Source organism: Anas acuta, chromosome 3 (assembly GCF_963932015.1).
Source record: "Anas acuta chromosome 3, bAnaAcu1.1, whole genome shotgun sequence".
Lineage (NCBI taxonomy): Eukaryota > Metazoa > Chordata > Aves > Anseriformes > Anatidae > Anas > Anas acuta.
Genome location: NC_088981.1, coordinates 71,761,213 through 71,785,804, shown reverse-complemented (window position 1 = coordinate 71,785,804; position 24,592 = coordinate 71,761,213). Strand labels below are relative to the sequence as shown.

The 24,592-nt window shown below is 42.1% G+C and overlaps 1 protein-coding gene and 1 long non-coding RNA gene across 3 annotated transcripts in view; one reads left to right on the top strand and one right to left on the bottom strand.

The window, feature by feature from the left end:
- Positions 1–11,440, bottom strand: part of BEND3 (BEN domain containing 3) — a 130,007-nt gene extending 118,567 nt beyond the window's left edge. For both annotated transcript variants that reach the window (XM_068677786.1, XM_068677785.1), the window contains exon 1: positions 11,127–11,440. In XM_068677786.1, the coding sequence (XP_068533887.1) occupies positions 11,127–11,350 (224 nt within the window). In that variant the 5' untranslated portion in view covers positions 11,351–11,440. The remainder of the gene's footprint in view (positions 1–11,126) is intronic.
- Positions 11,441–13,283: 1,843 nt separating this feature from the next.
- Positions 13,284–14,590, top strand: LOC137853043 (uncharacterized). The gene is made up of 2 exons (XR_011094186.1): positions 13,284–13,406; positions 14,216–14,590. It is a non-coding gene; the product is annotated as an uncharacterized lncRNA (long non-coding RNA).
- Positions 14,591–24,592: the final 10,002 nt, after the last annotated feature.

Here is a 24,592-nt window from a genome sequence, read left to right as displayed (position 1 = left end):
AGAAGAGGTGTGAAGCAGAGGGATTTTAAAAGTGGCTGTTCTAGTGATGCCTATCCTGCAAGTTATTGTAAGAATGTTCTCATAAAAAGGTTTGCTGAAGGCTATTTCCCCTCCTCTTTGATTCTGCTCTTCAAGTAGCCTCTCAGACGGTTCCTTGAAGTAATTAACACAATTAAAGGTGCAATGATGAAAGCTAACCAAAAAAATGTTCCATGACTGAACTCTTTACCCTACTTTATTTTATGAACGTCTCTTTTATTGTAACTTAACACAGTACGGAATAAATTGCAGCCTGGCTGCAATAGCCACACAAGGGAAAACAATTTAGGTTTGTTACCTCTTTATGTATCAGTCCCAGGCTAAATTTAAATGCATGCCAAATATGACCTAAATTTGTCACATCTTCAACAAGTAATCATACTCCAGGCTAGGAAAATAAGCAGTGGTTCAGTCCCCACAGCCCATAAGTAACTGATAAGGTTACCATTTTATGATTGCATATAGTTATACACATAGAAGAGAAATGTTTTTAAAAGCCAGGGGAATACTTTCTGAAATAAGGATATGAAATTAACACCAAATAAATCTGTTTCTGTATTTTGTCTATCTTCTACTAAGATTTCACATTTGGTTATCAGTACCTCATTTAGTTTTACATCAACTTTCTACAGTCCTCAACAACTTCCCGAAGCAACAGATATCAGTAGGTCTCAATCTTTTCTATAGCTGAAAGGAAGATGTGTTTCTGGTGATACCTTCTGACCATCCAAGCTGTTCCCCAAAAATGCTGGACACGGACCAGAAATCCAAAGCAAAGCAGCAGTCTTGTTCAATGGAGCAGGATACAACAGCCCATTAGAGAATCACGCAGCAAATATTACCCTTCTCCACTGCTAACGTAGTAAAAGCTCCACAGGGAAGAGCTGAGCTCACCTGTAACTTAAAGATTTAAACCCCCAAGTAATTAATTAAAATAACCGAGATCTCTCATGAAAGAGCCATTCAACATTCACAGGGGAGGGAAGAATACAACTACACCCTTCCAGTAATTAGCAACACTATTCACAAGTTTCACACATTTGCATTACAGTCTACAGTACGCCAGCATTCGTTCCATGTAGGTTTCAAGTATTAGTGTCCTCACCTTTTTCAGTGCATTTTCTTGCTTTCCTAATAATTATGTTCAGAGGAACAACACGTGTTTGTCTCCAGATTTAACACACGAAGAACAAATCTTTAAAGCGTGAAGTTTTATATAACAGAGACCTTTGTTTTCAAATTCCTTTGAAAAACAGATTTAGGAATGTTTCGTGAAGCCTAGTGACAGCAGTTGGTAGACATTTAAGTTTTGTTAGTTCACACAATTTATCTTCTTCACAATCTCAGCACAATACTTCTTCCTCTCAATAACTCAGTAACATGGTTCCTTATCTAGAACTCCTTTTATCATGGCCAGAGAAAAATCAGTACCATGAAGGCTTAAATGGCAAATTTCTTAAGGCATACCAGGGAGTGGATGCTTCCCAGACTGTTTGGTAAATGAGACCTGTTTACAGAGCTTCACCATCTGAGAATATGAAAAAACCTTCAATATTTAATACCTATATGCATGCCAAGGCAGTACGAACCAGTGGTACCACCCAGGGACAAAATATGAACCCAAACCTGGTATTTCTGGCAAGTCAGTCACTTGGCAATAGCAGCAGCAGAGGGATGGAGAAGGAACCAATTCTAGTTGTGAGGAACCCCCAACTTCTGGTTGGGATGCGTGTTTGGTTAGGACATAAGCTTCTTCTAAAAGTCCACAGGCAGCAATATGATCCCAAGGGATCCACAAACAAAAACTAAGCCTATGTTTCTGTTGCTATAACATAACGCAGAATGCTCTTTTTTCCTCTGATGTCATTTTTATAACATTATTTTGGAATTTGACTATTTTAAAACTTGGTTGCTATGACACATTATAGTCATTACATGGATTCATTTCCTACTTTCCTACTGGCAAGATGATTCGTTTCTGGTTTATGAAGTTATATTATGGACAAAAGACACATAAAATATACTGTAAATTCTAATTGTAGAAACCTCTTTAATGTGTTCCATTCCTCGAATAAACACACACTGGAAGAAGGGCTTCCCCCACAACTACCTTCCGAGTCTCTGCATTTCCAGCTTCCCTGAGTCCTCTGAGCCTTATTTCTGAGAACAGGCTTTGCACATCATTACTCCAGCTGATAGATGAAATCTGATTTCTTGCAGAACCTGTCAACAACACCCCGTACTATCTAAACTTACAAAAATACTCAGAAAGTGACAAAATCTTTCTCTGGATGATGGAACATGGAGTACACGCTCTCCATGGTATTTCTGGCTCCAGCATCCAGGAGTCAAGAACAGATGATGAGTTTGTTGTCCTCAAGAGATGATGATCTCTTCTTTTACATTTCAGCTTCACCTCCACAAGACAGAGGCTCGGGGAAGATGTGCTTTCTCCTGTAAATTCATTTTTAATTACTGGAGTACGTAATACCAGAGAGATTCACAATCAGAAGTCTACTCCTAAAAGCACGATCCAAATATGAACTTCATAATGGAGCATTAACATTACCGAAGTTCTCTTAAAATATGCACACAGTGTGTCTTCATCTTCACAAGCCACATTAAATCAAAAGCAGCTGGGAATCAGAGAGAGGAAGGTAACTGGGACAAAAACTTCCCCTTGTATAATACGCATGCAAGCTACACTGGTATATCATAGGTACTTTTACTTCCTAGTCTACAAAAATCTATGAATTTTCATAATATGAAAACATGATAGCTATGTTACATTCAGCCTCAGAGCTCAACACTAATAAAAAAAGGAACACAATGCATCTTTGGACAAAAAAAACCACTGACAAACATCCTCTAGCACAATCATTTTTTCAAGTGTGTGAAACGCAGATGACTTTTCACCCGTGACCACAAAGCTTTGCCTTGTGTATTTGACCTAACAAGTATTAGATTTGATTTAGCTTTTAAGAAAGCGAACTTTCTGCTAAGTTTGATTAAAAGCAGTCTTACCAAATTAACTTATTAGGGTGCTTCTGCTGCCTAATCATTCAGATGACAGCCAGACACAAAGCGCATTGGCATCAACCATTAGACTCAAATTGCCTTAATCAGGACTAGGCATTTGTAGGATGGCTCTACACCAGCACATGCTGCTAGAGACCCAGACATACCTTCTGATGGAAACAGACTTTTTAAAAAAAAATAAAATAAAATAAATGTAACATAAGACAACTCAAAAAGACCTGTGACAGAATATAGATGTATTAATGCCTTGATTAAAATGTTGTGGTGTGTCCTCAACAGAGGGTTACTGAAAAAAATAGCTGTCCTTCCATCAAGTTTGCAGTATGAGTGCAGAGACCTTGGAAAACATAATGAAAGTTGTTGGGGAGATTTGTTTTTCTTTTATAAGATTGCAAATTCTATATAACGAGTGAATTTTCAGTATACTTAGTAGCAGATACTACTATTAGCAGGTACCTAGTTCCCAGGTACTATTTCCTTCTTTGGCCGGGAAAGAGAAAAAGGGAAGAAAAAGGTCTCAATGCTTACTACACACTAATTCTTTTAAGAAACATAAGTTTACCTCTGGACCTTTTTTATTTTTCCACAAGAAAATCCACCTGAACAGGTCCTAGAGCTCCTCAGTTCAGTCAGGTTTTGAGTCACATTTCTAAGTCCTATGCATCATTGTAAGTAAAATCTAGCTAGGTCGCAGGATGTTTTTGATAGAAGTTCCTGTATAATGAGCCACACACCAGTTTCCATATATGATCAGTTTTCCTTTCCCTAGATGAATCTTTCACACAGCAAGAAGGGAGGAAAAAAAAAAAAAAGCTAAAGTGATTGTCAATGCCAAAGAATTAGCAGGGACAATTCAAGGACAGTAAAACATATGCTACGGATTTTAAACAATTTCTTAAGCAGATCCAGTTTTTAAATTCATGGCGTTCCTTTAGAGCCTGTCAGGTTTGTCTCCAGCAGTATTTCCTTTAGGGCAAGTGCTGTAGACAGTCTGCCTACCCTGAGGGAAACTAAGAGAGTCAGAAGTGGGGTAAAGCAAAGATATTAATAATTTAAGACAATGGTCTTCCACCCCCAGGAGAAAGCAATAGCCTAAGCACGGAAACATCTAGCTCCCTAGCTTATATTTGTGCTTTGTGAACTTTATAAATCTATTCAAGAAAACACAAAGCACCGTAGAGGAGACAGTGTCGTACACGGTTCTCAGCAGACGTCTGAAAACAATCACCACAATTTGTGAACAGGGCTTTCAATACTGTAAAGACCTCGAAAACAAGGAGAAAAGTCAAATTGGGAGGCAGCATCAAAAAATAAATGCACACATACAGATTTCAGAAAGAGTAGAAGAATCAAGACAAGTAGCTTTACCCTTAAAGACAAAAAAGTCAAGGTAAGCCTTCAAAAAAAAAAAAATCATTAAGAGAAAATTGCTTCCAGTGACTTAAATATGAATTTTGCTTACTCTCTGACATCACTTCTCATTTGTGCTTTACACAGAGGAATATTTGGTAACGGTCTTCTGGCTTACAGAGAGAATTACCTTGAAACTATTCCCACTACTCTGTGCTCTTTCCCTGCGTAGAACAAACGTAGCATCCATTCACTAGCACATTACACTTGTTATTCAGCATTCACACGTGTGAATGCTGATTTATTACTACCTAATAAATCAGCACAAGGCTGATAGCACTCCCGTGGAAACACACATTCCCTATACAAAATTAGAAGTTACCAGTATCAGGACAGGTTATTAGCTTTCCTTGTAAATAACTCTTATCAGAGCATCCCAAGCAGCAACATCACCTACTGATTATGTTTTGTTTACCAAAACCAACCTGCATGGTGAAACAACACGTGCCTCATAAGCACAGAAACCTGGATTCAATATTTAAATGAAGACCGCTGTAAAAAAAATAATAGAACATAACATTTCATAATAGTTCATAACATTTTATGTTCAGAACATAAAAGAATTTTAATTTGCAGCCCAGTTTTTACACACCCATGCTGCAGGCTTGCTCTCAATCATGTTTTGCTTGTGGTAGCAAAATATTCAGCAAAACTGGGTATTGTATGGTGCAGTTAAACATCCTCTGCATCCTTAAACATGCTCTTCCACACAACTCCTACCAGGAAGTGACAAGAACTCAATTCAGCACCATTTCAGCTGAAAACTAGCTGTCATGAAACCTAGCATCAGTTCAGCTTTTCCCAACATTTCTGGTAATATATACTACAGCTTGCCCACTACAGAGGTGGAAGCCAGGAAGGCCTCTACAACTTAAGACTGTCACCTTGATCTTGCTCAGAATACTATTGTATGTATGATAAATTTTGTAAGTCTTGCGTACCAGATGTTAATCAAATATATATATATATATCCAATCGTGTGTGTGTGTATATAAAGTGCCTTACCCTCAAGAACGAGACTCTCACTGCCAAACCCATCAAAAATATTAAAACAGAACCCCACAGAAGTTAAGGCCCCTTAACTGTGAACCTCAAGTATGAGTGTACAAATTCGGATGCAACTCTTACCTTCCTAAGTCTACTGACAGCTCTTTGAAAGAACAGAAATAACTCCTGGGCATGACCATTTGTATGTGAATGCAATGCTGCTGGTGGAACAAACTAGTAAGAAACATACACTGGTGAAATATGCTGAAAAGAACAACAGAATTCAGGAGGAAGAGCAAACAATGAGTGTCTATTCATCCCACTTGACCTTACTACAGTATAAGGGATGAGCATGACATATAAAAATGCATCCCCTTTTCCCTTTAAAGGTAAAATATTAAATGAGTAACTAAAACCCCATACTGAAGTCCACAGCTACAACAAAAATCAGAAGGAATCAGACACAGAAGGTAGTTTCCGTATATAAAAGAACCCATAACTGGTTCAATTTTCTCCATCTCTTCTCACCTGCCAAAGTTAAGTTTGCCACGATAGCTCTTAGAGAGTTAATTCAGCCAAAATACAAAATAAAATGATTTTCATCATCTAAGAATTTTCTTTGAATGTGAGTACGGTAACAGAAAGGCCTAGGGAGTACCAACATTTCTAAGACATGTGACATGACCAAGTTTCTTTGAAGTTAAAGTCCACCAAAACTGACTGAAAGATATTCACGAGCATCAACTTAGCCAGGAAAGGCCAGCCTTTCCTGAAGGAGAGAAGCTTCTTGTTGGGGCAAGCCAAAGCAAGAATTGCACTTCAGTGCATCAGCTGGAGCTCTCCTGGGAGCATCCCTACTTCCATCACCTACATAGTACCCGTCAAAAAAGTCTTCCCAGGGTCAGGTTAACCTTGTTATCACCACCAGTATTACACTAATCCAACAATTAGTACCAAACTTATAGAGCATTTGTTTAGAGAACTTGTTTTAACTTCTTACCCTGAAGCAGAAGGAGAGGGATGTCACTCCCCAAGGACCTTTAGAGATGCAGCACTTCAGTAAAACCTAGAAGATTGGAGCAAGTTTTGGTCTTTGAAGGATTCAGGCAGAAGCCCTAAGCTTCAGAACATTCATTTCTCTATCGCAGAAAATGAAAATAAACTAACATTTGAAAGAAGTTGCTAAAAAGCTCCTCATAGTCAATCACAGCACATACAAGAGTAAAAAAATGATATTTTTAAGATCATGGTAAAATACAAACTAGCCACAATTCCACCCATTCATGGTTGGGACAAAGCCCCAGCACTGCTGTCACTCGGTCATCCCCGCAGGAGGAAAAGAAGAACACACACCACATCTTGTAACTTAGATAGGTGTTACCAAACTAAGCCATTTCTACTACCAGGAATCCAACACTATAAGAGAATTTAACCCCAAATCACCTACCCTGCAAACTGCTCTGGATTGCATATTAGGCTCAGTGAATGAAGTGACCAGAAATCTACATGAGGCAGGCTGCAAGAGAACAAAACCCATTCCATCGATTTTTATTATTATTTCTGTAATAAGCCAGGAAAACTGTAACTACATTTACATACGGATTCCTCACCAACAAACAGTTCTGACAGAGCTGAAATACAACCATTCCTCCCACATGCTAATGACACAACGACTAGTGCTAAACGGCACCCCGTAACAATTTTACGTGCATGAAGTGCTCCATTTCATTTACTGGTATTGTAAAAGCGATGCACTGGCCATAACGTTTACTGTTTACAATCTGCAGTAAGCTATACCCTTCTCAAGGGATATTAAATAATCAAGAAAATGTTATTTGCACTATGTATTTGGGAAAAGTAGATTGCTGTGCCAATTACAGATTCTTTCCTATATTAAAAATGATGTATGTCAGCCAGAGAGGAGAGAGAGGAGTGGAGATTTATTTTCTTCCCATCTGAAAAGAAGGTCACACGTTTATTCATTGAAAAAAACCTCCTTTAGTACAACAAAACCTAAAGAGTAAAAAAAAAAAAAAATTATACATTAGTTCTGAGTAGCTGATGAAAACACTTCATTATAGGGAAAGAAAAATGAAAGCTCTGACAAACAGTTTGGTGATTCACAGGACTACAAAGAAAGATCCAGCGGTAGTCAGAAAGCAATTCTGCTTCCACAGCGTCCATTAGAGGAGAATATTTTAATGGTAGCATTTGTTTAAAGCGTTCTTTGTTAATATTGTTTATACACCGTTTTCCACTGAAAGATCACAGTGATCGATGAGGGCTGTAATAAATTAAGCGTAGCACCCCCCGAAAGCAGATGCTGTGTTATGCGTTTCACAGATAAGTACACGCAAGCATGAAAAATTAAGTGACTTGCCCTGGTCAGAGTGCCAGGAGCACAGCTGTGAATATAATCCAGACACCCCAACTCCCAATGACCTGTTAACCACTAAACGTTAGCCTTTCTGAAATGAATTTTCCCCCCTTCACATTTCACCCTCTCTCTAAGAAGTCTGGCAAAGCCAGCACCGGGGACGTTCTCTTCATGGGGCTGACTTAAGAAACCAAAAGCCGAAGGAGAAGACAACCCCCGGCTGACCTTACCACGTGGTTTAGAGAATTCCCAAATCCCTCGCTGCCAGGGTCAGTTACCCTCCTCTACCCCCAGCAACTGCAGACTCAGCAATAGCTCGCAGATTTAGAGCTGCTGGCCAGGCGCAGGCTGGGTCGGAGCTCTCGGGGTCGCGCACCATCCCCGAGGAACACCTGCTGCCCTCCTGATTCATGGCAGGCGCTTCAACCCACGAGCTGCCACATCCAAACCAGGGGAAGAAAGGGATGGGATCACCCGAGAAATGTATCCTGCCCCAACAGCTGCTCCTCCACACGCCGTGCCTCTCATTGACTTTATCTTTAAGCTGACTTCTTTAAGGCTCTCGGCACTGGCTACGCGCTGCGACAGCCTGCTGACCCAAAACACAGCAAAAAGGTTAAAAAAATGCTCATTAGCACTCCTCAAACACTACAGGCTCTCAACGTGGTAGCAGAGATGTCCTGTGCTGTCTCACTTCTGGACCTATGCCCCGCAAATCCAAGGTTTTTCTACTAATGCTTAAGAAACCCATAACGGGGTAAGGAAGACTTCAAGGAGTAACAAAGCATTTGGACAGGAAGGGAGGACAGAAACAAAGGAAGGAGCACCGAGGACAAAATGCTCATGGTCAAAGAAAATGAATACGGCTCAGAAATGACAGCAAGTAATCCTAATTTGATTGTCACTACTTATATCATATAGCTTCCAAAATAAATGAGTAGCAACTTGAGAAACAACACGTGCAATCAATCAGTTTTACAGCAGTTTTCACACACAGAGAAAAATCTCTTCAAGCGTTGGAGTACTTAATAGAAGTATACAACGCTCACAGTCTGAAAGATTAGAGCTGAGCAACGTATCCATCACTCAAAAGCTTTTCAGAAGTCACCAAAAACATGTTTTAGATACCCATACTTTTAAACGTCTGCCTAGAACACATAATAAGAAACCTATATTGGTTTATAAACACAGGTAAAAAAATAAAAGCCTGTTTCTTAAATAACTGTGCTGAGGCAGAGAATAGATCTCAGCCCCATAACTGACATGGATTATACTTATAGTCAAGCACACAACAGCCACGTTTCAGGGATGTATTAAGAAAGAACACAGTCAAAATTCACATTATTGCGAAACCAGGCCATAAAACAAGGTAACGTACAACTTGAATGTCGCTACAAGAGCACTAAAAATTTACAGCAGGAAATTAGCTCTTCTTATGATATAGAGGTCAAGACCATTGGAAATGCATGTACAGCAGAGCCTTTGGGAGTATCAGAGAAGTAAATAGAACAACACACAACATTCAGCTTTTTTTTTTTTTTTTTTTTTTTAAAAGTAAATACTGAATACTGTTTCCAGGGTAATGCATCAGGTTACTAGTGTGCACTGAAATATATATATGAATTTCCCCACACACACACAAAAAATGAATGGAGTTGATCCAGCTGGCCCTGTGCATAATTATAATCCTGATGGTGTTCCACAAGCCACAGGCTTAGTAAGTGTTAAGCCCAATGCAGCCTGTGAGCATCACTCCAAAAAAGCACAACGGAGCATCACAGCCCTTTCCTGAAATATCCACCCATACCCTAAAATAACGGTTTTTAGCTTAATTCACAAATAACCTAGTAACTACTGTGCCTTGAACAGACTTTAAGGCTAGCGCCAAAGTCCAGCTTTAACACTCGGGGACTCTCTGATACTCCTGTGATTGTAATGGGAACTAAATATATTGCGTTTGGGTCCTCCTGCTAACTGCATTCCATCAACCCCCCCTACAAAACGACACCAAAGGCAGAAAAAGAGCTGTGAGAAGGCAGAAAAGAAGCACTTGTTGTTCCTGCCTCTTACAAAAGAGAAGAAAACTTTTCCACGCTTATCATACTGCTGCAATCTGTAGCTAGAAGCGATTCCAAAAAATCCAGAGAACACCCCCTCCAGCAGCATTTTCTGAAGTCGGGTGTTTTACACTTCCATTAACAAGTTGATTTGTTTCTCCTAGAGAAGTCTGCTTCAAGCAATATCTACGCCAAACCCCCCAAATAAAAGAATTTTTGTTTAAAAAACTGTATTTGTCCCCTGTACTTAATTCAACTCAAGAAAAGCAGATTCACAGAGGCAGAGCTTGAAAAACAAACCTGATTTTCAGTGTCGTTATACCGTAACTGTAGCATTGCCAAGGACCACTACACAACTATATTTTCTTATTCTTTAAGGAAAAAAGAATAAAAAGCATAACATTTGTTCTGAGCAAATGCTAAGCTTTGTTTTACACCTGTTCAAAAACACTTTGCATGTGAAGTCTGGGTCTTACTTACTGCTTTCAGTTTTAACAAGCACGGTTCTAGGCACACAATACAAAAAGACAAGAAAACACAACCCAACGCATGCAGTAAAGTCACACTTTTAAAAAAGAAATCACTAAGTTTCTGGTGCTTTATTGTTAAAAAGTGCTACCAGTTGGTTAGTGCTTTGCAGTCAATGAAAACTCTGCCTAACCATCCAACTTGTGCTTACGGGCAGGCACACAAGTCCACCAGCAGCTCACCTTAAAAACCGAAGGGTGGACAAGCAGCTCGGCACCCTGAACCACCTCAGACATGAACAAAAACCTCACAGCTCCCAGGGGATGGCCCAAAACAGGCGAATGCTTTTAGGGACAAACCCCACGGTGCAGAGCGGCGTCACTCCAAGCTTTGAAGTTGATGAGGTTGTCCGGCTTTTCACTGGCTTCCTCACGATATAAATAGGAAAACTAGCATATATATAGAGAGATGGGGGTACAGGGGAGTAGAGGGTGAAGGGGCAGCGCTGCTTTTTGCATCCCCGAGGGGTTTCTCTGCTCCTCAGGGGGCTCAGCCTGCAGCCGCCCTCACACCCCGGGGGCAGGGGGGCCAAGCACTGACCTGTTGCAGCAGGGAACCGGCGGTGCCAGGGCTCCCTGTGCCGCCCCCAGACCCTTTTCAGCCCCACTCCAAGTCCCCCCGACCCCTCGCTGGAGCCCCCCGGGGCAGCACAGCCCCTTTTATCCCCCCCCATCTCCCCGGTGGCTCACCGGGCGGTGTCGAGCAGCGGGTGCTTGGTGCCCACCAGCTTGCGGACCTGCATGGCGATGTTGCTGAGCTCGTCGCTCAGCAGGCAGCGCAGGCTCATGAAGGACGTCGGGTAGCCCACGATCTTCTCGGCCTCCGACACCACCTGGCTCCAGGGGGCGGCGGGCGGCGGGGCGGCCCCCGCCAGCCCCCGCCGCCCCCCCAGGCGCAGCAGGGCCCCCCACATCCCGCCTCAGCCCCGATGGCGGCGGGCTGGGGGCGCCCTGGGGGCGGCCATTTTGAGCGTCGCACAGCGCCGGAAAGCGAGGGCGGCGCTGCCTCAGCCCGCCTTCCCCTTCTTCCCTTCCTTCCCCTTCCTTCCCTTTCTCTTTTTCTTTCCCTTTTCTCTTCCTCTTCCCCTTGTGTGTGCGGTGCGCACGGGGGAAGCGAGCGCCGGTCTCCACCAGAAGCCCGCTCCGTGTGGGAGATGGGTTCGGGGGCTTTCCCCTTGTTGCTCCGTCACGCCGCCGAGGGTTTCGTGAAGAGGCACCTTCAGCCGAATTTTGATGCTGAAAGCAACAACTAACGGCCCAGTCAAAGATATCTGGGTCCTGTAGTTCCACAGCGTGGTCTGCTGTGTGTCGTTTCATATCCTGTTATTCCCACAGCCATCACTGACCCCTCTCTGCAGCTACGTGTGCCCAAACCTTATGTGAAGGCAGAAAATGTCCAAACCTTTTGTGAACGCAGAAAATGTATTTTCTGTACCCGCTACAGAAGGAAAATTCACTGGCCACCTTCAGAAACTCGAGTTAGGTGTCTTGCACAATCATGTCTTTACCTTTGCATCAACCAACCGCTAACCTGTGATGTCTGAGCGTTGTGGCAACAAATTAGATGAGTTCTGATAAGAAAAGTCCCATTGACCACATTCACGTGAGAAGTGGAGCTGTTACATTTCTTACCTGTATAAACACAGGTTACAGGCAAGACTCAAAATGGATTCCAAAACTTTAAAAATTACTCTCCTAGGAAAGGGATTTGGCTGTGCAGTGGACAACAGCTGGGCACATCTGTAGCAAGCGGCCTCTCCCAAATTAGAGGGAAAAAACTAGAATAAAGAGAACCTGCAATGACAGGAAAGATTATACAAATATTTCAAATTCTTTCAAAATCTTTCAAAATCTTTCAAAATCTTACAAATTACGGTTCTGGTGCAAACTTTGCTCTCCGTGCTACCCTTCCCTGAGAGAACAAGGCTTAGCTTTGAAGGAGATGCCATTGAGTCAGCTTAGTTAGCTCCTGTCACAGAACAAGCTGTTGCTAAATAGTGAGTGTCAGCATATAAACAGTCTAAAAATGACAGGATGCAATGGCATGTTTCTGCGCAGAAAGACTAAACTAATGAAAATTGCCAGAGGGACGCACTTAAGAGGAGCTACCGAGGCACCTCAACCTGTAATGGTGACATGTTCCTTGATTCATTTCCTGAGCCACAGCCATTCTTGCACTTAATGTGGGAAGTGTTCTGTGAAAAACTAACATGAGTATGCAATTAAAGTCTACTTAAAATAATACATATAGACAGCGTAAGGAGAATTATGGTTCCATGGGCAGTAAACCTACCGTCTCCTAATGTGTGAGACTTCAGCTTTTCAAAATCGCTGCTCATTATGTTATTCTAAGAAATTGAACATCTCTGCCCCCTTAATGCAGAATTCCCCCAAGTCCAAATGGTTTAGAAGTAGGGCAAGAAGCTTGGTACCTGTAACGTAGTCACTGCCACTACAGCTTACTCGGGATTCACAAACAGCAGCAGTAGGTTGGCATTCTTTAAACTCAGCAACTGCTGGAGAAATAAAGCATGAATTTTGTCGGAGAGTTGCACAGCTTTATTTATTTATTTATTGAAACTCTTTGAAAGGTTTGTTCTGTAATATTCAAGGACCCTCTGGCTCTCACTGTCAGCCCAATGCTTTGATCCCTTTCCCTCCTGTTAACAAAGTAACAGTCATGCTTGGACAGTCCCTTTTTGACTCCTGGTCCAGGATCATAGTTTCTCCCTCCTAACTTCTTTGCTCCAATCCCACACACCACCCCTGCTGGCTGGTGTTTTCTCATTCTTGTCACAGCCTCCTCATCTTTTTCTCATTAAGTTCCAATCATCCTCTTGCCTGCACGGTCTGCATCCTAATCATGGACTCTTCATTTACAGGTGGGAGCACCAGCAGAACCCTCTCAGTTCTTGTGGTGACCTCCACAAAGCCCCTATTGCTAAGGCAAGCCATGGCAGGAAAGCCTAGGTAAGCCTACCACAGATATCCATTACTGTTGGACTTTTCAGACAACAGAATGTGGAAAGACCGTTCTGGTGGGTATCTACATTTTTTTAATGTAAAGTCTGAGAAATTCCCTAGTCTTCAAACCCTTGGCAAATCCTGTGCCACATTTCAGTTTCAGAATGCAAGATTAGATGGGGAACAAGAAAACAAAAGTTTCTGTTATGCAGCCCAACAGTATTTTTAACATGAGCAAAATAGTGTATTTTTCACCAACCACCTTTTGCAAACTGACTGAACTGTTTTAAAAATCAGCTACAGGCTGACACACCAATCATGGAAAAAAAATCATTACAAATTAGTTAAAATTTGACAGTTAAAAGCATCTAAAGCCAGGGTCTTACGATGGGTAATGATGGACAGTCTTACCTAGAGGCATTGCTGCTTGTACTGACTATAATTTAGAGTTCTGTGGTTTTTCTCTCTCTCCCCCTCGAAGAAAAAAAAGTCAGAAGCAAAAGTACGATGTACCTACTGTATTTTAAGTTGTGGACAAAACAGCATGCATTTTATTTTATTTTATTTTATTTTATTTTATTTTATTTTATTTTATTTTATTTTATTTTATTTTATTTTATTTTATTTTATTTTATTTTATTTTATTTTATTTTTATTTTTTCCTTTCTCCTTGGTTCATTTCCCCCGAGGATTCAAGAGAAAAACCCACACTGTTTCAATAGTGACTGTACAATAGATGTATCTATTTCTTTTTGAGTCTTAAGTAGAGAAGAAAACTGAGGGTTCTTTTTTCTCTCTCAATTGACTTTGTTAAGCCTCCCCAGGAGCAGAAAGAAGCCACTGCAGGGGGCCAGTATCAAAGTTGAAGAACAAAGATGGAAGGTGAAGAGACACTTCTGTTTACAGCAGCATTCTCTGGACTAACATACCAGAGAACACATCAAAGCCAGCGCTAATGCCAGCTCTTGATATCTGTTCTAACAAATGAAATGTGAAAACACTTTCCTGACTGCCATCTAAAGCAAAACTTTTGCAAAGCACTTTCATTTGCTTGAGGAAGAGTTGACCTTTCAGTCTTTCATAGTTACACCGACCTTATGCAAAATAAACAATGTCCATAGGAGAATGAGACTAGACATGTTAATACATTATACTAACTACATGCTATGTAACCAGATCTTGTCCTAGATGTTGTTTAATTTTTTAATACATTGAAGCTTAAGGATGCACTCCAGGACTATTTCCAAAAATGAAAGCTAACAGAAATATGTCTGTTCCTTCCAAATCACCCAAGTAGTCCCCCCACCAACAACCAACACCTCACGCACAGAGAATTGATTTACTTCCTAACGCCCTGGGGAGGTAGACAGTTATGATCATTTCCATTTTGGAAGTCAGGAGGTTTAAACTTAGAGGTTGTGTGATTTGTCCAAGGCTTCACAAAACCCCTAAGGCAAGCTGGGAAACAAATTCCCTTCTCTTGACCTCGTTGTCTGTGCCTTGTCTACAAGGCTGCCTATCTTCCTATTAGCCTAGAGACTACAGAGAAGGATGAATGCTTATTGATCCTGTAGTTAGACACTAAAAAAAAAAACAACAGAATAATTCAGTGTCAGTAGGAGTCAGATGCCTCAGATAGAATTTGGCACTAAGAGGTACTAATTTTTAAGCCTAAATATACCTACTGAGACACTAATATCAGGAAAAGATTTGTTGCTGGCTAATAAATGATAATTAATGCATAATTATTTTGATTTCGCTTAGCAAGTAAACAAATACAGCTGTGAGAGATGGGGACGCCTTGTGTGGGTAGGTGCACGTTACCATTTTCACCCTGCACAGAAACCACAGTGGCAGGGAAGGCAGTCAGCACACACCACCACACATCAGGAGCCGAAGCTGCCGGTGGCTCTGGGCAGCGCTGCGCAGACGATGGGACGTGCCCCTCTGGTGCTGCACGCTCACCGCACACAGATCCGTTCTCACCGGCTCGCCAGCTCATGCTGCGAAGAAAACAAAATCAATTGAAATCCCCTCCGTTTCAGCAAGCTGAGCAGGGAGGTGTGTGGCTGATAACACCCCTCCTTCAGAGAGTCACCGGTTTTCTACCTCCCAACCCAATCTCAATCGTCAGACAGCCTCTTAGGTCGTCCTCTGCCTGGCAGTGCTCTGCTCAGGGGAATTTGGACAGAGACTCTTAAAACAGCAGTGTTTTGGAGCTGAGTAATCTACTGAAGAAGCAGGAGTGAGATAAGCACAATGTTAATTCTGGTTGTATGCAATCGAAGCTGACAAAGCATCCATCACCCTGCACAATATTAGTCTTTAAGTATTCAGCTTTATCAGTTCCCCCATTCCTAATCCATCATTAACCACCCCATGAAGCCTCAGCTGATTAGCCCCGCCTCTGCAACTCGACAACCTATTAACTATTTAGGATTTATATTTAGTTGCACTCTGGTAGCGGTGGAAAACTCCAATCAGGCTCATTTTAAAACTACAACAAAGGAGATGGTCCCTTGCCTGAGGAGTTCACGGTCTGGGTGAAAGTGAAATGCAGCAGAGAGTAGATGACAGCCATACTGAACAAAGGCTTACTCACACACCCGCTTTTCAACTCCAACCTCACAAATCTGTACATTTCAGGTGGATTTTTTTTTTTTTCAGTGATTTCCATCCCAGCATCCTTTAAAATCACGGGAGATGGTGTGATTTGGGAAGGTCTAGCAGAAAAAGTAGGAGTTTGTCTTTGAGATGAAAAATAGGTTGAAAAACTCCCTAAACCATTCCACAATTAGTGGGTAGTGTGATACAACCCGATGATTAAAGCCATAGTAGAGCAGGAAACTGGCAAACATATACGATATGCAAATTTTCTATGGATTTAAATAAATAAATTGAAGCATTTCTCTGTTAAAATGCTTATTTCACAGGGACTAAATATGTGTAATTTATGAAGTGTTATGTATATTTTGCAGCTTGCTATTCACATGCATAATCAAAGCATAGATGGAATATTAGATGTTCTGTCTTCCTGCTGGTAATGCTCAGTTTGAGGGGAGAAGATCAGTACACCTTTTTCTGTCTTTTGTCTATTTTTTGCTTGCGCAGGGAGCTATATATTATCCACCACAGCTGGCTGGACATTTCCTCTGAAGTAAACTTTGCAGAAGTCACCGGTGCCTTTGGTTTCTGTACCTTTCTATTTATGACGCCCCTTTGAAGTGTGCCTCAAAGATCCAGTTCCTGAAAAACCCACTACCTACTTGCTGAACAGTGCAGCACAGCGTGAGGGCTCAGCACCAGAGGTTTGGCTCTAGCTTTCTGCTTGCTGATGAATTTTAAAGCCCAGAACGCTCAAGGAAGTGGGCATGTACTAAGGGGTTCCTCTCACCCTGTGCCTCTTCACTGCCTTACTAACATATAGGTTGTAATTTTTTTTCTGGAAGCCAGGTCCAGATAGCTGAAAGTCAACCTAGAGGATAAATAAAATGGTTTAAAAAAATTTTATTTAGGTAAGCCAAGTTAAACAAAGCCATTGAAATCTGTCTGTGCAATTCCGTGTCTGAATGAAGCAATGGATTTTAAATAGCACTAACTAGATGACTTTGGGGAAATTAAAACAAGATAAACAAAGGTATTCATCCAGACTATATCATGCTATCTTTATGTTTCCCTTGGGTCCACTGATCAATATAGGTGTTTTTCAATATGCTTTCCTCTGCTTTTGAATTTGACCAGGAGTAGTGACCATCATGGTGCAAGGGGACGTGCATTTATTTTTACCTAGCACTTGATTCACTGCATCTGCTCTCCTTTAACCCGCGTAATTAAAATGCCTGCCTGCCACTTCAATGCATGCTCTAACATGATTTAAATGTTAACAACATGGCAATCATAGTTATTGCTGCTGTACAGCAGGAAGAACAATTCATCCAGGCCAACACAAATGAAAGCTGTAGAAGGGAAACCATAAGCTGTTAATGCAAAATGCAATATGAGAGTGTCGTGCCTCTGGTAAGAGCCGGTGTGAGATGCTTAGTGGAGGAGAATGAGAAATCAGGCAAGTACAGAGAAGTGTTTCCTGTGGCACGTCCACCCAGATCCCACCTATCTGTGTTTTAGAGACTTCACAGCCAGATGCTCCGTCAAGTCCCTCATGTTTAATAAACCAAAATGGGTGCATTTCTCAAAGCTTCCAAGTCTGGTTCGTCTAAGCCCTTCTTTGAAGCTGTTTGGACTTTTGTTCCCCAGAACACCCTGTGGACATGTGCTCCACAGTTACATTATGCATTTTGTGGACCCCCCCACCTCATTATGTTTATTTTAGGCTCCTAACTAACTGTTTGCATTCAGAGCCAACGAGGCGTGCCCAAGCTAGTCTAAAATAAGGCTTGAACAACATCCCCATCCCTTTCTGTTTATTAATTCACCCCATCTTGCTTTTCTTCTCTCGTTCCCTCTTCCTTTTATTCTCTTATGACCTCTAAAGGGTTTGCGAGCTACGCAGCCATATGTATTAAAAACATTTACCCATTTACTACCAAAATTCAACTGACCCAAAGTGTGGCAGCCCTTCCACATTGACATCACTCACTTGTAAGTTTAGTCTCCAACTTTGGCATCTCAGTTCCTTCCTGAGCTCCCGAGTGACAGTGACCTGGATTTCGGAGGTGCTTAGCACCCAGCACCTCCCGCGGAGAGCTGCAGGCACTCAGAGCTCACAAGAGAAGACTTTTATGCAGAGTGCCTGCCTGACTCTGGGCACTCAAGTATTAAATTGGTATTCCGGATTCAGCTTCACAGCGTTGTCACGCAGGAAATAGTCAGCCTCGGAGTGAAATTAAGAACCTTGGGGCTGATGGTGCAGCCCCTATTCACACAGATTTAAGGTAAGCAGCCCTCTTGAATCAAATATTGCCAAATGTGAACTTTCTCATTTTTTTTCGGGATCAGTGGCAAATGCTACAGAGGACAATCATCTTACAGACTTTGTGTAGGATAAATGTACAGAACATAGCTGCATCAGGGATCCTTCCTGGACATCTGATTTTCAGATTTATATCTGTTTCCATAGTAAAACACACCAAAACGTTAACTTACACATTCACCTGCCCAGTCATCCAATAGGGAAACTTTCCATCTGCCCTATAATTTTTCCTTCTTTCCCTGTTCCTCTCTCACTTTTGGAATTTGCTCAGACCAATTCTCTAGCCAAATTTCTCTCTCTCTCCCCCCTTCAGTGTACTCCTCCTCTTTGCATTTCTTTTTGCTTTCTCGCCACCTTTCTATGTGTCAGCCTTCTTCCAGTTCCTCTCCCCAGTGGCATTCAGAACTCCTGCTACTTTCATACACTCTCACCATTTCAAGCCGCTTTCCCACATGCTCTCTTTCACGGAACACCTTCCTTCCACTGATTTCCGAGGCACAGATGCTTGTTCGCTTTCCATGATGGCAACAACAGCTCTAAAAGAAACATATCATTTCCCCTCCTGCAATTCATGCACAAATGCCTGGCATGCGCTGCCTGGAGAAAGCCTTTCAACTTCAAATTTCCTTGCTTTTGTGGAATCTGTGAAAAAGTCTGATAAATTAGGCTTTGGCACTTATTTCAAATAACTTTATTTGCAGCTAACTGATGCAAAATCTGTCAATGGCGTCATCCCTGTGTTCCTTCAGAAGTCATTGGTGTTTCATGAGTGAGCTCAAAATCGAGGTGGTGCAAAGGGAGGCTCACTTTATTTTATTTTGTTTTGTTTTTATTTTTTCCCCAAAAAAAGTTAGATTGCATGTTCTAATGGTGACAGGACTGTCCTGCAAGACGTAAGAATTGGGTTCTGATTCGGGACATGAGACTTCATGAACATGTGCTTCACCACTTTGCCTCTCTTCCCATGATTTCTCACCTGTGAAACAGCCCTAATACTAAGCTACAGCTGTAATACTAGTTAAGAGGCAAGAAGGCCCCAAATAATCTTACATGTGACTACGTTTTGAAGCTGATCTTGGACAGCTTGGTGTCAGTTGGTGTCAGTTCAGGTAAAGCCAATAAACCTGCACGTATGGCTCCTCACAATGGGGCTTGGGAAGCGCTAGTTCTGGCACACGTGTGATACACAAGAGGCAATTCCTCATGGTGTCCTGAGAGGTGAGAGGAAGCGAGCCAGAGCCTTGGCTCTGGAAGCCAACTGGCTGTGCCGATCAAGATTTGCATGGGATTCCTGGCCCTCAATTCCTAGGAGATACCCAAAGCTGAAATCCTATACCAAGCCTTTCCCCTGTGAGCTGGGTAGGATGGGATTTGCTTGTAACCATCTCCCATTGGCATCCTCCAATGATCTGGAAAAGCATAGCGTCAATTCTGCTTTAAGTAGTAGCATCGTGAAAAGAAATTGATGACCACGTGCAACTTCAAGAGTCTCAGTTGGAGACGGATACTTATATTGGCTTGTTCTAAGGGAAAAACCCTACCTGTGCTGAGAAGGATTCTTGGGACTGTGTGCAAAATCCATTTTTGGTTATGGCAGTCATAGGCACAGATTATTATCATTAATGTTGTATGCATGATTTAATTAGAAAAAGCAACACACTTCGGGAAAACAAAATCTTTCCAGATAATAGTTATACTAATTGCTTAAAAGATGATAAATCAAAGCAAATTGAATAAATTGCAGGAGAATCGGGCTGACAAGGATCCAACCAAGTTCAGCAAAGCAATGCAAAGTCATGCACCTGGAGAGGAATAACCTTACAGCGATACGGGCGGGGGACCGAGCAGAAAGCAGCTTTGCAGAGAAGGCCCCGGGGATCCTGGCATCCGACCAGCTGAACGTGAGCCAGCAACGCGCCCTCGCAGCAAAGGTCTGGGCTGCGTTGGGAAGAGCACTGCCAGCAGGTCGCGGGAGGTGATCCTCTCTGCTCAGCTCTGGTGGGATGTGTCCGTTGTGCTGTGTCCAGGCCCGAGCTCCCCAGGATGAGGATGTGGAACAAGCCCAGCAAAGCCCCGTGGAGATGATAGCAGGCTGGAGCACCTGAGGTAAGAGGAAAGGCTGAGAGAGATGGGGCTGCTCAGCCTGGAGAAGAGGAGGCTCAAGGCAGATCTCATCAGTGTGTGTAAAAGAGGGAGAAAAGAAGACAGAGCCACACTTCTCAGTGAAAAGATAAGCAGCATTGAAATTGAAATGTGCTAATTCCACAGTGTGGTGTCCATCCGTGGAGTTAATCAAAACGGGACTGGACACAGCCGTGAGCAAGCCGCTCTCCTTTGAGCAGGGAGGTTGGGCTACATGGTCTCCAGAGGTGCCTTCCCATCTCAGCTCTCCTCTGATTCTGTGAATAAAGAACATCTTCCTACGCTGAAGAGATGCGGCACATCCCGGTCCTGAATATATTTGTTATGTACTCTCAAGATGTGTTTGGGTTTTTGACAGACTTTTCGCCACAGCGACGTGAGCGCATTGCCGTTATATATTAGGACGTGTAAAATTCATGTAAATATAACCGAGAAGATCAAGAGATTGAATCACCTGTCATGTAGGATTCTGGGGAGCTGCTGGCAGGAAAGCAAGCGTTGCAGTAGAAGAGTAATTGTCAAATAATGACATGTCAAAGCCCAACTTTACCCAGGTCTAAATCATTTAGTACATGTCACTATAGATACCTTGACGTGTTTCTTTGGGTCCAGGAAAGAAATGAATAACCTCCTGTATCGTGTATATGCAATGCAGGGGGTAATTTGGACAAAATGAGGTAATGTTTTTGAAAGCATGACAAGAAAATTAAGGATGAAGAAACTCCAGAATGACTTTTATGAATGAAAAGAACCTGTAATTGTTTTCCATCCCCTGACAGATGTTACTTAAACTGACATACTATATCATGCAACAAAGCTCACAGGGGAAATACAGGATTATGAGAAAATGTATAAACCACTATTTTTTATTGTAAAAAATTCTTTTATTCTTCACAGAAAGACAAAGAGAGGAGGAATTCCTTTTAGGAAGAATTTGATGTAGATTACTGTAATAACATTTTCAGGAGCGTACGAGCACAATTGTTCTATTAAAACAAAATGAAGTTAAAAAAGGGGAGAACTTTCCGCTGTATCCCAATCCCACACAACCTCTCCCCACCTCCTCCTATCACTGTGGTGTCTGGGAGACTTACCCGTTTATTAAAGTGAAATCAAGAAAACTCTCTCCTGCCTTCTTCTGCGTGGAGAAGTAAAAGAATGAGAAGGGGCGGAATTGGCTGTTGTCAAGAAATGACAGGTGAAGAAAGGAGTTTGCCTTGCCTTTAAATACTCTGTTCACCTCAGAGGGAGCTCTTACAGCTGTGGACCAGCTGCAGGGAGCCCACGTCTCCACCTCTCAGCAGTTTTGCTTCCGAGTTTGACAGTTCCCTGGTTTCAAGGTGTGTGAGGAACATGGAAGGGAGGCACAGAGAGCAGGGAAGTCTCTCAGGTACCCCGGACCTGGATGCAATGGAGGTAACCTTCCTGTGTTTCAGCCACAAGGAAATGACAAGCCCTAGGGAAAGCAGAGCTTGGTATAGGCTCTTATCAACCCATGTTCCAGGGCAAGCAGACCAGATTTGGTATTGAACCAAATCAAACTTCTCCAAAGACTCACAAGTTTCATTTAGAGGGACAGTCCTTAAGAGCAATGAAGTCCGGAGGCTGCAAATGCCTAGTTTGTCATCACCAAGCCTAAGTCTGGTATGATGTGTGCCTGTACCTGATCCTTGGCGTTATATTAAATATGGAACCATCACAGCAGAAATTACTGAATAACCCTAGAGGATAGACAGGGCGTAGCAGCAGACATGAAAACAAGTTTTCCCCAAAGTCAATACTGGTGTCCAGGGCATGCTTTTCTAAATTGATTTTACATTTTAAACCTTTTTAAAGGTTTAATCTCAGCTGATTTTTAATGATGTGGCTGTTCTCTGATGCTGAGGAAGGAAAAGATGTCCCCTTGCTTACTTTTGCTGTAGGAGACACTAGAAATTAAACAAAGATAAAAGAAAGGCATTTTAACAGAAGACTCAGAAGTATTTAATTTCCTTCTGTTTGTCAATAATTTCTTTCCATTCATTGAATTACTCAAAGTTTCAGGCAAGAAGAGGGATCATTAATAGCAGTAAGTTAAATATAGTTTTTCTGCATTTGCCAGAACTTTAAAAGACATTAGCAGGATTAGGGCTCTATCTTGCCATTAATCTGCACAGATTTGACACTGATACCCTGGAGCAAGAGAAAAATTCTGAAATATTCATCAATATTAAAATACATCCAAACATTTCCAGACCCTCACATTTGGAAAGCCGCCACTACTCCCATTTCAACCGCTGTACCATGTCGGCTTCGGAGAGGCTACGGATCGACATTTTGCAGAACAGCCTTTAATCATCTAAGGAAACTCTGGATTGAGATTAGTATCCCTAGCAGACAGGGATCTACAGACACTACTGTGTGTGAGTAATGCTGTGGGCACTCGTCCCAGCTCAGGAATGAATGGAATGCGCCCTTCTGAAAGGTATGGGTGAAATAACATCACTGAGGTGGGAGCGGGCTCTGATGGTGCTGGGAGCCAGGGAGAAGTTCTAAAGGGTGTTTCCATCTGCATGAAAAAGGCTGGCTGTACTGAAGAGAAGAGAAGAGAAGAGAAGAGAAGAGAAGAGAAGAGAAGAGAAGAGAAGAAGAAGAGAAGAGAAGAGAAGAGAAGAGAAGAGAAGAGAAGAGAAGAGAAGAGAAGAGAAGAGAAGAGAAGAGAAGAGAAGAGAAGAGAAGAGAAGAGAAGAGAAGAGAAGAGAAGAGAAGAGAAGAGAAGAGAAGAGAAGAGAAGAGAAGAGAAGAGAAGAGAAGAGAAGAGAAGAGAAGAGAAGAGAAGAGAAGAGAAGAGAAGAGGACGGAGCAGATATTTTAATTATTTAGTGTATTTATATGCAATTTCTGGTGGCATAAGCAATCTACCACCTTTGTGTGCCATACAAAAAGTCAGAAGAAAGTTTCCACTCCAGATCACATGAAAAAAATCAGCCCAGTAATACTTTTCTCTGGCCAGGCAGGGCAAATGCCTTTGTTTAATGAACACTTCAGCAAACCGAGCCCATCGATTTCAATTGCTCTTCCTTAGGGCTTCACCTCAGGCACAGGTGAGATGAGCACAGTTTGGGCTGTGCCTGGCCACAGGACAGCACCCAGATGAGGTGACAATGACACCTGAAGTGGCAATAGGGCTGTGGGGCTGGACAAAAAGGACAAAACCATCAAGCCTGGCAAACCACCGTGTGTGTAAAACATTCACTCCGGTGACAGATGAAAAACCTGGGGTTCTCGCTGGGACTCAGATGCAGCAGGGACCTTAACCTCAGCCTTGCAGGTGACTTAGTGACTACCAAAAGGCAGATCCCAAGGCTTTTTGGGATTACCCAACTTCGAAGGTATCTGATGATCCAAGCAAAATAACCCCCAAAGCCTTCAGCAGGACAGTGAGAAATTATTGCACTGTGATTAGCACTCAGCGTGGGAAGCCTGACGTGAAGTTCCCAGTCCCCTCCAAGAGGAGTTACAAAAAGCATTATTTACTTAGTCACTTTTTTTTTTTTTTTCCCCTCAGATTGAACAATCTCAGTTATGCTTTGAATTAGAATGAAAATGTATTTGGAAACCTTGCATATTTTTTTAAGAAAATTGAATTATTGCTTTACAGTCCACACTATGCAACAGACTTGATTTAAAATCCCCTTGAAAATGTCACCAGGAGCCTGGTCTCATCAAGTTCAGGGACAAAACTTGTACTGATTTCCACAAGGCTGGGATTTCTTCTTTGGCTGATAACTGCTTACTGATACCATGTAGCCCTGTATCTCTGCCTGGCAGATCAAATGTGAGCTGTGGAACTGATCCAACCAGCCACCCTTATTCACCTCTTTAAGAGCTGTTTTCCAGAATCCATATTGAGCAGTGCCGAACCAGGTTTCTTTATCAAAAATACAGGTTTTCACAGGAGAAATATGTGCTGTCACAGTTCAGCAAATGTATTTAATGCTAGGGTCTCTGTAATGTAAATACCAGATTTATTTTCTCATAACTTTTCAGAGATGTTCAGATCAATGCCATTGTATGACTGACAAATTTATGGCTTCCCTAGACTGATATTCTGCTTCCTCCTAGAAGTTCACGAGCTACC